The sequence below is a fragment of the Staurois parvus genome, unplaced genomic scaffold, assembly GCF_062004578.1.
Source record: "Staurois parvus isolate SC_StPar_1 unplaced genomic scaffold, SC_StPar_1.0 ptg001238l, whole genome shotgun sequence".
Taxonomy (NCBI): Eukaryota; Metazoa; Chordata; class Amphibia; order Anura; family Ranidae; genus Staurois; species Staurois parvus.
The window spans coordinates 179,209-194,702 of NW_028319034.1; the positions used below are offsets into that span (position 1 = coordinate 179,209).

The following is a 15,494-nucleotide window of genomic DNA, read 5'->3' on the forward strand; positions in this document are numbered from 1 at the left end:
CATAGAGACCCCATAGAGGCCTCATAGATGCCCCATAGATACCCCATATATGTCCCACAGAGACCCCATAGATGCCCCATAGAGACCCCATAGAGGCCTCATAGATGCCCCATAGATACCCCATATATGTCCCACAGAGGCCCCATAGATGCAACCATAAAGACCCCATAGAGGACCCAATGATGCCCTGTAGATGTCTCATAGAGACCCCATAGAAGCCCCATAGATGATCCATAGATGTCTAACAGAGACCCCATAGAGGCCCCATAGAGACCCCATAGAGGCCCCATAGATGCAACCATAAAGACCCTATAGATGCCCTGTAGATGTCTCATAGAGACCCCATAGAGGCACCATAGATGCCCCATAGAGACCCTACAGAGACCCCACAGATGCCCTGTAGATACCTCATCGAGACCCAATAGATGCCTCATAGAGACCCCATAGAAGCCCCATAGATGATCCATAGATGCCCCATACATGCAACCATAAAGACCCCATAGATTCCCCATAGAGGTCCCATAGATTCCCCATAGAGACCCCATAGAAGACCCATAAAGGCCACATAGAGGCCCCATAGAGACCCCACAGAGACCCCCATAGATTCCCTTAGAGACCCAACAGTGACCCCAGAGAGACTGCCATAGATTCCTCACAGAGGCCCCATAGAAATCCCATAGAAGCCCAAAAGGTACCACATAGATGTCCATGAGAGGCCCCCATAGATACCCCATAGAAACCCCCATAGAGTCCCCATAGAGGCACCATAGAGACCATACAGAGACCCCCATAGAGGCTCCACAAAGACCCCCATATATTACCCAAAGTGACCCCACAGAAGCCCCATAGAGGCCCCATAGTAACCCCCACACAGCATTCTGCCATCAATTTTATTCATGTAAATCAGAGAGTTTACAGGGTGGGAGAGATCCAATCACAGTAATGGGGGGGCTCATCCCGGGATGGTGGGAGAGATCCAATCACAGTAATGGGGGGGCTCATCCCGGGATGGTGGGAGAGATCCAATCACAGTAATGGGGGGGCTCATCCCGGGATGGTGGAAGAGATCCAATCACAGTCATGGGGGGGGGGGATCAGCCCCGGATGGCGGGAGAGATCCAATCACAGTAATGGGGGGGCTCATCCCGGGATTGTGGGAGAGATCCAATCACAGTCATGGGGGGGCTCATCCCGGGATGGTGGAAGAGATCCAATCACAGTCATGGGGGGGGGGGGATCAGCCCCGGATGGTGGGAGAGATCCAATCACAGTAATGGGGGGGCTCATCCCGGGATTGTGGGAGAGATCCAATCACAGTCATGGGGGCTCATCCTGGGATGGTGGGAGAAATCCAATCACAGTCATGGGGGGGCTCATCCCGGGATGGTGGGAGAGATCCAATTACAGTCATGGGGGGGCACATCCCGGGATGGTGGGAGAGATCCAATCACAGTCATGGGGGGGCTCATCCTGGGATTGTGGGAGAGATCCAATCACAGTCATGGGGGGCTCATCCCGGGATGGTGGGAGAGATCCAATCACAGTCATGGGGGGGCTCATCCCGGGATGGTGGGAAAGATCCAATCACAGTCATGGGGGGGCTCATCCTGGGATTGTGGGAGAGATCCAATCACAGTCATGGGGGGCTCATCCCGGGATGGTGGGAGAGATCCAATCACAGTCATGGGGGGGCTCATCCCGGGATGGTGGGAAAGATCCAATCACAGTCATGGGGGGGCTCATCCCGGGATGGTGGGAGAGATCCAATCACAGTCATGGAGGGCTCATCCCCGGGATGGTGGAAGAGATCCAATCACAGTCATGGGGGGCTCATCCCGGGATGGTGGGAGAGATCCAATCACAGTCATGGGGGGGCTCATCCCAGGATGGTTTGAGAGATCCAATCACAGTCATGGGGGGCTCTACCCGGGATGGTGGGAGAGATCCAATCACAGTCATGGGGGGGCTCATCCCGGGATGGTGGGAGAGATCCAATCACAGTCATGGAGGGGAGGCTCATCCCAGGATGGTGGGAGAGATCCAATCACAGTCATGGGGGGCTCATCCTGGGATTGTGGGAGAGATCCAATCACAGTCATGGGGGGCTCATCCCGGGATGGTGGGAGAGATCCAATCACAGTCATGGGGATGGGCTCATCCCGGAATGGTGGGAGAGATCCAATCACAGTCATGGGGGGGCTCATCCCAGGATGGTTTGAGAGATCCAATCACAGTCATGGGGGGGCTCATCCCGGGATGGTGGGAGAGATCCAATCACAGTCATGGAGGGGAGGCTCATCCCGGGATGGTGGGGGAGATCCAATCACAGTCATGGGGGGGGCTCATCCCGGGATGGTGGGAGAGATCCAATCACAGTCATGGGGGGGGCTCATCCCGGGATGGTGGGAGAGATCCAATCACAGTCATGGAGGGGGGGCTCATCCCGGGATGGTGGGGGAGATCCAATCACAGTCATGGGGGGCTCATCCCGGGATGGTGGGAGAGATCCAATCACAGTAATGGGGGGGCTCATCCCGGGATGGTGGGAGAGATCCAATCACAGTCATGGGGGGGCTCATCCCGGGATGGTGGGAGAGATCCAATCACAGCCATGGAGGGGGGGCTCATCCCGGGATGGTGGGGGAGATCCAATCACAGTCATGGGGGGCTCATCCCTGGATGGTGGGAAAGATAAAATCACAATCATGGGGGGGGGCTCATCCCAGGATGGTGGGAGAGATCCAATCACAGTCATGGGGGGGCTCATCCCGGGATGGTGGGAGAGATCCAATCACAGTCATAGGGGGGCTCATCCCGGGATGGTGTGAAATATAAAATCACAGTCAAGGGGGGGCTCATCCCGGGATGGTGGGAGAGATCCAATCACAGTCATGGGGGGGCTCATAATCCATATGACATAACAGGACCAGTGACACCACTGATACATAATCCATGTAATATAAGCAGATCAGTATAGCAGTGACCTATTGCTGGCCACAGTTCTTCAGTAACAGATCAGTATAGCAGGGACCTATTGCTGGCCACAGTCCTCCAGTAACAGATCAGTATAGCAGTGACCTATTGCTGGCCACAGTTCTTCAGTAACAGATCAGTATAGCAGGGACCTATTGCTGGCCACAGTCCTCCAGTAACAGATCAGTATAGCAGTGACCTATTGCTGGCCACAGTCAGTCAGTAACAGATCAGTATAGCAGTGACCTATTGCTGACCACAGTCAGCCAGTAACAGATCAGTATAGCAGTGACCTATTGCTGGCCACAGTTCTCCAGTAACAGATCAGTATAGCAGTGACCTATTGCTGGCCACAGTTCTCCAGTAACAGATCAGTATAGCAGTGACCTATTGCTGGCCACAGTCAGCCAGTAACAGATCAGTATAGCAGGGACCTATTGCTGGCCACAGTCAGCCAGTAACAGATCAGTATAGCAGTGACCTATTGCTGGCCACAGTCCTCCAGTAACAGATCAGTATAGCAGGGACCTATTGCTGGCCACAGTCCTCCAGTAACAGATCAGTATAGCAGTGACCTATTGCTGGCCACAGTCCTCCAGTAACAGATCAGTATAGCAGGGACCTATTGCTGGCCACAGTCCTCCAGTAACAGATCAGTATAGCAGTGACATATTGCTTGCCACAGTTCTCCAGTAACAGATCAGTATAGCAGTGACATATTGCTGGCCACAGTCAGCCAGTAACAGATCAGTATAGCAGGGACCTATTGCTTGCCACAGTTCTCCAGTAACAGATCAGTATAGCAGTGACATATTGCTGGCCACAGTCAGCCAGTAACAGATCAGTATAGCAGGGACCTATTGCTGGCCACAGTCCTCCAGTAACAGATCAGTATAGCAGTGACCTATTGCTGACCACAGTCAGCCAGTCACAGATCAGTATATCAGGGACCTATTGCTGGCCACAGTTCTCCAGTAACAGATCAGTATAGCAGTGACCTATTGCTGGCCACAGTCCTCCAGTAACAGATCATTATAGCAGTGACCTATTGCTGGCCACAGTCAGTAACAGATCAGTATAGCAGGGACCTATTGCTGGCCACAGTCAGTCAGTAACAGATCAGTATAGCAGTGACCTATTGCTGACCACAGTCAGCCAGTAACAGATCAGTATATCAGGGACCTATTGCTGGCCACAGTCAGCCAGTAACAGATCAGTATAGCAGTGACCTATTGCTGGCCACAGTCAGTCAGTCACAGATCAGTATATCAGGGACCTATTGCTGGCCACAGTCAGTCAGTCACAGATCAGTATATCAGGGACCTATTGCTGGCCACAGTCAGTCAGTCACAGATCAGTATATCAGGGACCTATTGCTGGCCACAGTCAGTCAGTCACAGATCAGTATATCAGGGACCTATTGCTGGCCACAGTTCTCCAGTAACAGATCAGTATAGCAGTGACCTATTGCTGGCCACAGTCGTCCAGTAACAGATCATTATAGCAGTGACCTATTGCTGGCCACAGTCAGTCAGTAACAGATCAGTATAGCAGGGACCTATTGCTGGCCACAGTCAGCCAGTAACAGATCAGTATAGCAGGGACCTATTGCTGGCCTCAGTCAGTCAGTAACAGATCAGTATAGCAGGGACCTATTGCTGGCCACAGTCAGCCAGTAACAGATCAGTATATCAGTGACCTATTGCTGGCCACAGTCAGCCAGTAACAGATCAGTATAGCAGGGACCTATTGCTGGCCAATGAATTGATGACAGACCCCCTTCAGGTGATAACAGGGGTCGGGTATCTCTGGTCTCTATGGCTTCTATGGGGTATGATAATGTCTGACACCAATCAGGACATAGCTGTCTGTGGTGCTGCATGTCACCCCTCTCAGGGCATGAATTGTATACCGTATACTGTGCTGGGAGTTTATTCACCTTCACACCTGAGAGTGAAACCAATCTAAATGCCTAAGCACAATTATGTACCGGTGACCTGTGTTAGTAAAACCATCCGTATCATCATGACTACTTCGTACATCCAGGTGGATTATACCGCGTTGTTTTCAGGACAAATTGGGCATTCATTGGGTGGTAAATGGGAATGGATATTTTTTTATTATCAAAGGAAAACTGTCCCAAAATAGTAAAAAAATAATAATTTTTTTAAAATGTAGCTGTGTGTTTCTTGTTACTACCATAACCGACCACCAGAGAACAACCCGAAATACATTCTCCAGCTCTTTACAATCGCAGCGATACCATAGATGTGTTATTTGTTGTTTGTACCCAGAGTACCGCCCAGAAACAACAGTGCGCTTTTAGTTTTTTGTTTTTATTTTACCTAACACACACTGACACTGATACCAATTTAAAAAAAATCCTGACCTTTGACCCTTGACCTTGACCGAAACATTAACCCTGGCACTGAACTACATCAAACCTTGATCTAGGTTTTTTTTTTCTTTCTTTTTCTTTTTTTTTTTTTTTAATGTTTATCTTCTTTTTTTTTTTTTAAACAAACATTTTTTTTTCTTTATGCCAGGAGGTAGAGTGATACAAAGTATAATATGATATATATAGTGATACAAAGTATAATATGATATATATAATGATACAAAGTATAATATGATATATATAATGATACAAAGTATATCTCTCCTCTATTCATAGAGAGAGGAAAAAACAAGGGTGTGGGCTATACAGTGACTGATCTCTGTGATAGACAATCAGAGGCTCTCACAGAGATCATGTGACTCGGAATCGGGAGTCCCGGGTCCCCATCATTAGAACAGGACTCGGGACTCTCAGTGACACCCCATTCTTGGTGCTGGGAGCGCGTTGTGCAATGCGCTCCCAGCAAACAGACAGGTACACAAATATGCAGCCCCCACGGGAAACAGCCCGGTCCTGTGAGGCCGCATATCTGTGACGTCGGGGCGGAGGGGTTCATCACATTTGTGGACCAGAAATGGACATGTGCGGTTCGTTTCGTTACACATAGAAATTTGGATAAAATTTTCCTGATTCCGAGATTCGGATGTATCTGAATTTCCAAATCATTTTAGTTTAGAATTTCAACAATTCCAAAATCAAATCATAAGGAAACAAATGATCGGAATTAAAAAATGGTAACATATTGTAATAAATACAGAAAGGTATAAAAATGACATAAGAGGATGATTCCTGCTTTAGAGGATAGAATAGAAAACAAAATTAGAATAAAATAGAAGATAAAAAAAAACAGAATGGAAAGGATTAGAATAAAATAGAATAGAATACAACAGAACAGACTAGAATAAAAAGAATAAAATAGAATAGAAATTAATAAAATATATTGGAATAGAACAGACTATATAAAAATAGAATATAAAAGAATACAATGGAAAATAAAGGAATAAAATAGGACAGAACATAATAGAAAAAAGAATAAAACAGAATAGAAAAGAAAAAATAGAATAGAAAGGATTAGAATATAATAGAATACAACAGAATAGAATAAAACATAATAAAACAGAATAGAAATTAATCAAATATATTTAGAATAGAAAAGACTATATTAAAATAGAATATAAAAGAATAAAATGGAAAATAAAGGAATAGAATAAAATGAAAAAGAAATAGAAGGGAATAGAATAAAATAGAAAAGAACAGAATAGCATAAAACCCTACAATATAAAATAAAAGAATATAGTAAAACCGACTAGAATAGGATGGAATAGAATAGAATACAACAGTATAGAAACAAATAAAATAGAAGAGAATAGACTATTATAGAATGAAATATATTAGAATAGAATATAAAAGAATAGAGTGGAATAGGAAATAAAAGAATAGAAAATTAAAGAGTGAACTATACTAGAATAGAAAATAAAAGAATAGATATTAGAATAGAATAGATTATAAAGGAATATAATAAAATAGAAAATAATAGAATAAAATCAAACTGAAAAGAATAGAAAATAAAGTAATAGAGTAGAAAAAATAGAATAGAACAGAAAAGGACAAATATAGCCGTCTTCTGAAATTTGAATTTCAAATTTTGAATTCTAATTTCGAATTGATTTGCAACTAACCAATATACAAAACGAATCCGAATATATGAAACAAATTCTGAAAACGAATCCTTCCAACATAACGAATATGAGGGAATGAAATGATGAACGTGTGGAATTAATGGGAACGAAGCGAATGTTCCGTCGTGCTCGTCTCTAATCAGAAAGGAACTTCTCTGGCCCATTACAGGATTACATTGGATTTTTGTTGGGTTTTTGGCCTTCCTCCGTGGAATAAGGTTCAGGCCAGCCAAGTGTTTTGGACGGGAGTCTTTTTTTTCCAACCATATGCCATTCCCTCTTCACAGGCGATGTCTACAGACTGCCAAGATTTGACCTACCTCCACAAGGCTTCCGAAGAAAGAGCATGTAAGTATGTGGATCCAGAGGAAGAAGACTTCCCTACAGAGCTGGAGGTGGGAAGAGGAAGGCAGTTGGGTTCCTATAAGCTGACATGTCTGATGAGGTATAGATTGGTCTGGTCTTGTAAGTGGCAGGTTTGGGGAAGGCTACATACAGATAGATAGGCAACCAGCATCAGTCAAGTATTTGTTGGACCATGCAGAGGGTCACCATGGTGGATTAGGAAGCTCTCCTGATATAACCATGTGCTGATTGTCCCAGTTCCAGTGAGAAGGATTTGCCATGGCCCCAAACTCCTGCAATAGAGGGAACAGTAGGCCAATGTCTTGATGTCAACCGCCCTCCTTTGGGACATGTGCCCATCCTACCACTGATTGCCGGAGTGCTGCTCCATCTTCTAGTCCAGGATTCTCCAAAATATGGCCCTCCAGGTGTTGAGGAACTGCAAGTCCCATGAGGCCTTGCAAGACTCTGACATCCACAGGCAAGACTCCTAGAGGCATGATGGGACTTGTAGTACTTCAACAGCTGGAGGGCCATAGTTTGGAGACCCCTGTTCTAGTCTCTGGACTGGAAGATGGTTTGTCAATAAATGGTCTACTGTTCCATCTGAATGTTTCAACTGGCCTTGTGAACGTTCTAAACATATCATTGGCCGGGGTCTGGTTTTGTAGCACCACGGCTCATCCGATGGATATAGTTTGGCTCAGTTGGTGGGAATGTTCTGATGTTTTGGTCAGTAGAAGTTGGACTCATTTTGTTAGGGCACTATGGACAGGTCCATGAACATCAAAAAGATTTAATACCTGTTCAGTCATTGTTCTAGTAAACGGATTACTGATTGGTCTGGTCCCAACAGGAATGAAAGGACTAATGTTGTATACAGGGGCGGACTGACCATTTGAGCACTCGGGCACTTCCCGAGGGCCCAGGGTCAGTAGGGGGCCCCATGAAATGCCCCTGGCACCTTTTTTATAGGCTTTTTTGGGTGTGCTTTGAGTGTGGGCAAGGACAAAGGGGCCCCATGATCCCCTATTGCCCGGGGGCCCCATGAGTTGTGAATCCGCCCCTGGAAGGCACATCCCACTGGTAGCCCATTGGCTTAGAATGTTTTTTCCATTCACTGATCATACATTTGGATTGTGACAATCTTCATTATCGGACTTGTTTGTTGTACCTTGGGTTATGTTCAGTAGACCAGGTCCAGGAGCCCATGGAGTTTGTGTGGATGAGAGTCGGAGCCGGTCTCCCTAGTGGAGAACATCTCTAGTCCTCTCAGGAATCTAGTATTCTTCTCTTCAACCTGAGCAACCATACAAGGTGGGACCCAATGGTGGAAAGGTTATTCCCTTTTCTTCATAAAGTGGCCATTCAGTCAAACTTTAGCTTTGAAGATATTTTTCGGCATCCCTGAGTGCAGTCCTGTACACTTATGATACTCAGTCCTGTTGAGGTTCTAACTGATTGTGGATTGGATTCCAACACCTTCTCCTTTCTATTTCCTCACTTAGACACCAAGATGAGCCACTGGCCTCCCCAGCCATCTTCACGTGTCCTGTGTGCTCTGTGCTCCGTCTGCGCCGTTCTTCTTTCCATCATCATCATCCTCATCATCTCCTTCAGATGTAAGTAGGTACTTAGTACATTCTGGTATACAATGCAGTCCATGACCATGTATCATACCTACTCCAGGGTCAAACCCAGATGGCCCTGTAGACTCCTTGATGACCTCATGACTTGTTTTTGATTGACCAACCTCTGAACCTCCCAGCCCTACCCAATGTTCTACAATGCCTGGCTTTGGTCTCCTCTTATTATCTGTCTATTTATTCATATATGTTGGGTCTGGGCTCAGAGGTTTGGACAACGATCCGTCCAAAAGCCACTTCACCGATAACAGGAACTCACTTACCCTCAGTCATCAATCCTCCGGGTGGGCTCCTTTGGTATCGACCTAAACACAGACCCGAGGATTTCATACCCACAGTGCAATGTTATTAGCAGTTTGGGTTTGTGAAAATCAGAATTCAATAATTGTCTAGGGAAAGGCCAGAGAAATCCCAGGAATGGCGGAAATGTTCACCTGCTGTCAGTGGACGCCAATCACATTCTGCTGAGGTATCAACACTTGTAGCATGCTGGTGACTCAATACAAAAGCAATGCTGCCATTTTAAGGAACCGTTCATGCTTTTGCTGCATGCAATTATTATTGATATTATTATTGATATTATTATTATTATTATATTATTATACAGTATTTATATAGCGCCAAAGGGTTTGCTCAGCGCTGTACAATAGCAAGGGGGACAGAACATGAGACAAGACAGAAACCTTACAATACACGAGGGGTTCGAGGGCCCTGCTCTTTCGAGCTCACAATCAAGGAGGGAGGGGGTAGAGGTACAGGAGGAAGTGGCTGTGGGGGATGGAGTGGTGGGAGGAGTGGAGGAGGTCAGTTGTTAGGTGAGGGTGGGGTAGGCTTTCCTGAAGAGATGGGTTTCAGGGTGCGCCTGAAGGTGAGGAGGGTAGGTGACAGTCTGATGGATTGGGGTAGGGAGTTCCAGAGGATGGGGGAAGTCTTGGAGAAATCCTGCAATCAGGCGTGGGAGGAGGAGACCAGGGAGCTAGAGAGTAGGAGGTCCTGTGAGGAGCGAAGGGCAGGGGTAGGGTAGTATTTGGGTATCAGGTCGGTTAGGTAGTTTGGGGTGGCATTGTGAATGTCTTTGTAGGTCAGAGTTAGCAGTTTGAATTTGATGCGTTTGGCAATCGGGAGCCAGTGAAGGGATTGGCAGAGGGGGGAGGCAGATGTGGAACGGTTGGTGAGGTGGATGAGTCTGGCCGCTGAGTTCAGGATAGACTGGAGTGGGGATCGCGTTTGTTTGGGTAGGCCAGTGAGAAGGGAGTTGCAGTAGTCCAGGCGTGAGATGATGAGGGAGTGTACGAGTTGTTTGGTGGTGCCTGGGGTGAGGAACGTACGCATCTTGGAGATGTTGGGGAGGTGAAGCCTGCATGACCTTGATAGTAATTGGACATGAGGTTGGAAGGAGAGGTGTGAGTCCAGGGTGACACCCAGGACTTTGGCGTGTGGGGTGGGAGTGACGGTGGCGTTGTTAGTAGTGATGGAGAGGATGGAAGGGGGGCGCAGGCTGGGGGGAAGACCAGGAGCTCGGTTTTGGACAGGTTTAACTTGAGGAAATGGAGCGACATCCAGTCTGATATGTCGTTCAGGAGGTGGGCGATGCGGGCGCAGAGTGAGGGGGTGAGGTGGGGGGTGGAGAGGTAAATTTGTGTGTTGTTGGCATATAGGTGGTAGTTGAAGCTGTGGGAGTGTATTAGTTTCCCAAGGGAGGAGGTGTAGATGGAGAAGAGAAGGGGCTCGAGGACAGAGCCTTGGGGGACTCCGACAGAGAGGGGGAGGGAGGTGGCAGTGTTATAGGTGATGCTGAAGGAGCGTTGGGATAGGTAGGAGGAGAACCAGGAGAGAGCAGAGTCCCTGATGCCAGGGGAGTGTAGTTTAGTAAGGAGGAGGGGGTGGTCGACTGTGTGGAAGGCCGCGGAGAGGTCGAGGAGTAGGAGGACTGAGTAGTGGCCATTAGCTTTGGCGGTTAGCAGGTCATTAGTGATTTTAAGTAGGGTGGTTTCGGTGGAGTGTAGGAGACGGAAGCCAGACTGTAGGGGATCAAGGAGGTTGTTGTCGGTGAGGTGGGCGTTAGGCGATTGTAGGCCAGGTGCTCAAGGAGCTTGGAAGTGAATGGCAGCAGGGAGATGGGTCTAAGGTTGTTCAGGTCAGTGGGGTCAAGGGAGGGTTTTTTGAGTATGGGGGTGATGTGCGCATGCTTTAGGGGGGAGGGGAAAGTGCCAGTGGAGAGGGAGAGATTGAAGATGTGGGTGAGGGAGCAAATGATGGAGGGGGGGTGACTGGAGGAGCTGTGAGGGGATAGGATCCAGGGGGCGGGTGGTGAGGCCGGCTTCAGTGAAGACCTTAGAGACCTCCTCAGGGGTAGCTGAGCTGAAGGAGTGAAGCGTTGGGGAGGTGATGGTGTGCGGGGCATTAGGTATAGTGGGGGGTAGTGCAACTATGAGGTCAGGGGAGGGGAGGGTTGAGAGGGTTGAAGGAGGGCGGGAGGCTGGGTGGAGAGGTGGATTGTGAGTTGACAATGTCCTTACGAATTGCGTCAATCTTGTTTTGGAAATGATTGGCAATCTTGTGGGCGGTGAGTGAGGTGCTGAGTGGAGGTGGGGGGGTAGAGAGCAAGGATTTGAAAGTGGAGAAGAGCCGATGAGCACAGGTGGAGAGGGTGTTGATAAAGGTTATGAAGTAGGCTTGCTTGGCGGTGTGGAGGGAGGTGGTGTAGGTGAGGAAGGTGGCTTTGTAGAGGGAGAATGCGCAAGGGGATCTGGTTTTGCGCCATAAGCGCTCAAGCGCGCGACTGCGTCGTTTGAGACATTTCGTGTGGTCGTTTTGCCAGGGTTGAAGCGGTCGGGGTCTAATGCTACGAGTGGTTAGGGGTGCCAGGGAGTCAAGGGCAGCTGACAGTGAGTCGTTGTATGCAGTAGTGGCCAGGTCAGGGCAGGACAGAGGGAGGATGCTGTCATACAGACGGTCGGCTGCCGGGTGGAGATGGGTCGGGTACAGACTGCGGAGGTTGAGGGTGATGGTTAGATGCTTTGGGGGGGGGAGTTAAGGGAGGGGGAGATGGAGAATGTGAGGAGGTGGTGGTCAGAGAGGGGGAAGGGGGTGTTAGTGAAGTCATGGGGGTGTAGAGGTGGGAGAAAACGAGGTCCAGGGTGTTTCCATTGGTGTGGGTGGAGGACTGTGTGTGCTGTGTGAGCGCGAAACAGGAGGTTAGAAGGAGGAGTTGGAAAGTAGCCGGGTTGTTGGCATTGATGGGGATGTTGAAATCCCCGAGGATGATGGTCGGTAGCTCAGAGGAGAGGAAGAAGGGAAGCCAGGCGGCAAAGTCGTCTAGGAAGGGGGATGCGGAACGAGGAGGCCGATAGATTACCACAATCCTCAGGGGGGTTGGAGAGAAGAGTCGGATGCAGTGGGTCTCTAGGGAGGGGGGGTTAGGGAGGAGGGGTCAGGGAGGACCTGGAAGGTGCTCAGCGGTGGCAGGAGCATACCGACCCCACCACCTCTGCGACCGCTCGGTCTGGGTGAGTGGGACCAGACGAGGCCTCCATAGGAGACGGCAGCAGGGAAGGTGGAGTCAGTGGCTTGGATCCAGGTTTCAGTGACCGCTAGGAGGTTGAGGGAGTGGGAGACAGAGGTCGTGGATGGCGGTGAGCTTGTTGCAAACCGAGCGGGCGTTCAGGAGTGCAACCGAGAGAGGAGGGGTGGATGCGGGGAGGAGGGGGATAGATATGAGGTTGAGGGGGTTGCAGCGGCTGGCTGGAGTAGGGGGGTGCCGAGAGGGGGAGTGGGGGGGTGGGGGGCCAGGGATTCGGGGAGATGTCTCCTGGCGGTTAGGAGAAGGAGAAGGGTGAGGAAGGTGGCATGGGAATGGGATGAGCAGGAGCGTGTGGGTCTGTTGGTGGTAGTGTGTGGGTCGGCGGGGGAGTGGAGTATCAGGAGGAGGTGGTAAGAGCCGTAGAGGGGAGAGGGAAGAAGTGAGGGTGCAATGTAGAGCTGTTTTGGGGGAGTAGGGGGGTAGAGGGAGGCAAGTTTGGGAATGGAGGAGAATGAGGAGGAGGAGTGCAGGTGGCATGCTAGGGTGAGCGGAGTGCTGGTCGGGTCGGGGAGGAGGGAGGATTCAGTCAGGACGTGAGGATGGGGAGAGTCCGTTATGCCATGTCTGAGTTCATCAGTGTCCAATTGTAGGAGGGGAGTGGGAGTGGTGGGCGGCTGGGGCCGCAGCTTGCTGGTTGCAGTCTGTGGGTGCTGTAGGCCGGCGTCCATGGGTGTTGTGGCACGGCGTCGGTGGGTACAGTGGTGCAGCGACTGGACGAGCCGTGGGGCGCAGTGTTTGGAGGTGTTGTAGGCCCGGCGTCAGGGGGTGCTGGAGGCCTAGCATCGGGAGGCGTTGAGGGCTTGGCGTCGGGAGGCGTTGAGGGCCCGTCGTCGGGAGGCGATGAGGGCCCGGCGTCGGAAGGTGATGAGGGCCCGGCGTCGGGAAGAGCTGAAGACACGGCATCAGGAGGTGCTGAGGGCCCGGCGTCGGGAGGCGCTGAGGGCCCGGCGTCAGGAGGCGCTGAGGGCCCGGCGTCAGGGGGCGCTGAGGGCCCGGCGTTAGGGGGCGCTGAGGGCCCGGCGTCAGGGGGTGCTGAGGGCCCGGCGTCGGGGTGCTGAGGGCCCGGCGTCAGGGGTGATGAGGGCCCAAGCCGCATCGGCCTGCCGGAGCTCCGCTGAAGGGACGGAGTGTCCAGGGCCCCTTCAGGGTGTTGGTGGGGACCTCAGCGGCAGGTTCTGGGGCCCGGGTGGTGGGGGATGGGGTGCGGGGGCACTGGAGCTGGCGGTCATGTGGCTGCTCCGGGCGCCATCTTGCCAGTACTACTATAATAAAATCTACCATAATGTAGAACGGCGGACAGGCCTTGGACATCCAGAGCTTTACATATTCTTAAAGTGACCATGTACCCTCAGGATCATTGGTAAAATAAAGCCCCTCCTGTCACAGAAGAGGCAGCATACTTCCCTTCCCAGTGGCCCGTGTCTGCCGAGTCCACTGCTTTGTGCTCCCCAACTGCTGCTCCATTGGGTGTAGAACACCAGCTACCCTTACCGCACGAGGAGGTTTCGTATTCTTTTCAGCTGCTAAGCTCCCCCTCCCAGCAGTGACTTAGTAGCTCATCTACCCATGCTCCTCCTCTCAGCAGTGACTCAGCTTCTCAGCTCCGCCTCCCAGCAGTGACTCAGTAACTCACCTCCCGTGCTGTATCCTCCAAGCAGTGACTGAGAAGCTGGGCTATCCGGTTCCCCCTGCTCCCCCTTCCAGCAATGACTTAGAAGCTCAGATCACCCTGCTCCCCCTCCCAGCACTAGCTTAGTTCTCCCTGCCCCCCACCCCCCACCCAACTTTGACTCAGCAGCTCAGCACCCCCCCCACCCCCACCCCAACTTTCCTGTAGCAACTTTGCTTACCCTTCCAAGCAATACTTGGACTTGAATGTCTTCACTGCTTCTCTTTTGAGGACAAATTCCTCCAGACAGCAGATCTGGGAGGCAAAGACCTTGGAACCTTCATTCTCCCCAGGCAACAGATCTAGAATACAATGACCCCTGGACCCCCCCCCCCCTCCCCAACGCAGAAGGCTAAGGAGGTATGAACCTCTGGATTTACATTTATCCCCAGGCAGCAGACCTACAGTTGCAAGAAAAAGTATGTGAACCCCTTGGGATTCCGTGGAGTTTTGCATGAATTGGGCATAAAATGTGCTCTGAACGTCATCTAAGTCACAACAATAGAAGAACACAGTCTGCTGAACATAATACTACACAAACATTAGATGTTGCCATGGTTTAATTGCACATAACATGTAAACATTCACAGTGCAGGGAGGAAAAAGTATGTGAACCTTTGGACTTAATAACTGGTTGACCCTCCTTTGGCAGCAATAACCTCAACCAAACGTTTCCTGTAGTTGCAGATCAGACCTGCACAACGATCTGGAGTCATTTTGGACCACTCCTCTTCACAAAACTGTTTCAGTGTAGCAATATTCTTGGGATGTCTGGTGTGAATCGCTCTCTTAAGGTCATGCCACAGCATTTCAATCAGGTTGAGGTCAGGACTCTGACTGGGCCACTCCAGAAGGCGTATTCTGTGCTGTTGCAGCCATTGTTTTGTTGAATGACTTGTATGCTTTGGGTCATTGTCCTGTTGCATCACCCATCCTCTGCGGAGCTTCAGTTGGCAGACAGATGGTCGTACGTTTTCCTGCAAAATGTCTTGATAAACTCTGGAATTCATTTTCCCATCAATGACAACAATCCGTCCAGGCCCTGAGGCAGCAAAGCAGCCCCAAACCATGATGCTCCCTCCGCCATGTTTCACAGTGGGGATGAGGTTTTGATGTTGGTGTGCTGTGCCTTTTTTTCTCCACACATAGTGTTGTGTGTTCTTCCCAAACAACTCAATCTTGGTTTCATCTGTCCACAGTA

General features: G+C 49.9%; 1 protein-coding gene across 2 annotated transcripts in view; it reads left to right on the forward strand.

Annotated features, from left to right (window-relative positions):
* LOC149437961 (asialoglycoprotein receptor 1-like) overlaps window positions 1–15,494 on the forward strand; it is a 56,812-nt gene that overhangs the window by 18,677 nt on the left and 22,641 nt on the right. For both annotated transcript variants that reach the window (XM_089660395.1, XM_089660396.1), the window contains exons 2-3: window positions 7,338–7,398; window positions 8,904–9,017. In XM_089660395.1, coding sequence (XP_089516521.1) covers window positions 7,338–7,398; window positions 8,904–9,017 — 175 coding nt within the window. The remainder of the gene's footprint in view (window positions 1–7,337; window positions 7,399–8,903; window positions 9,018–15,494) is intronic.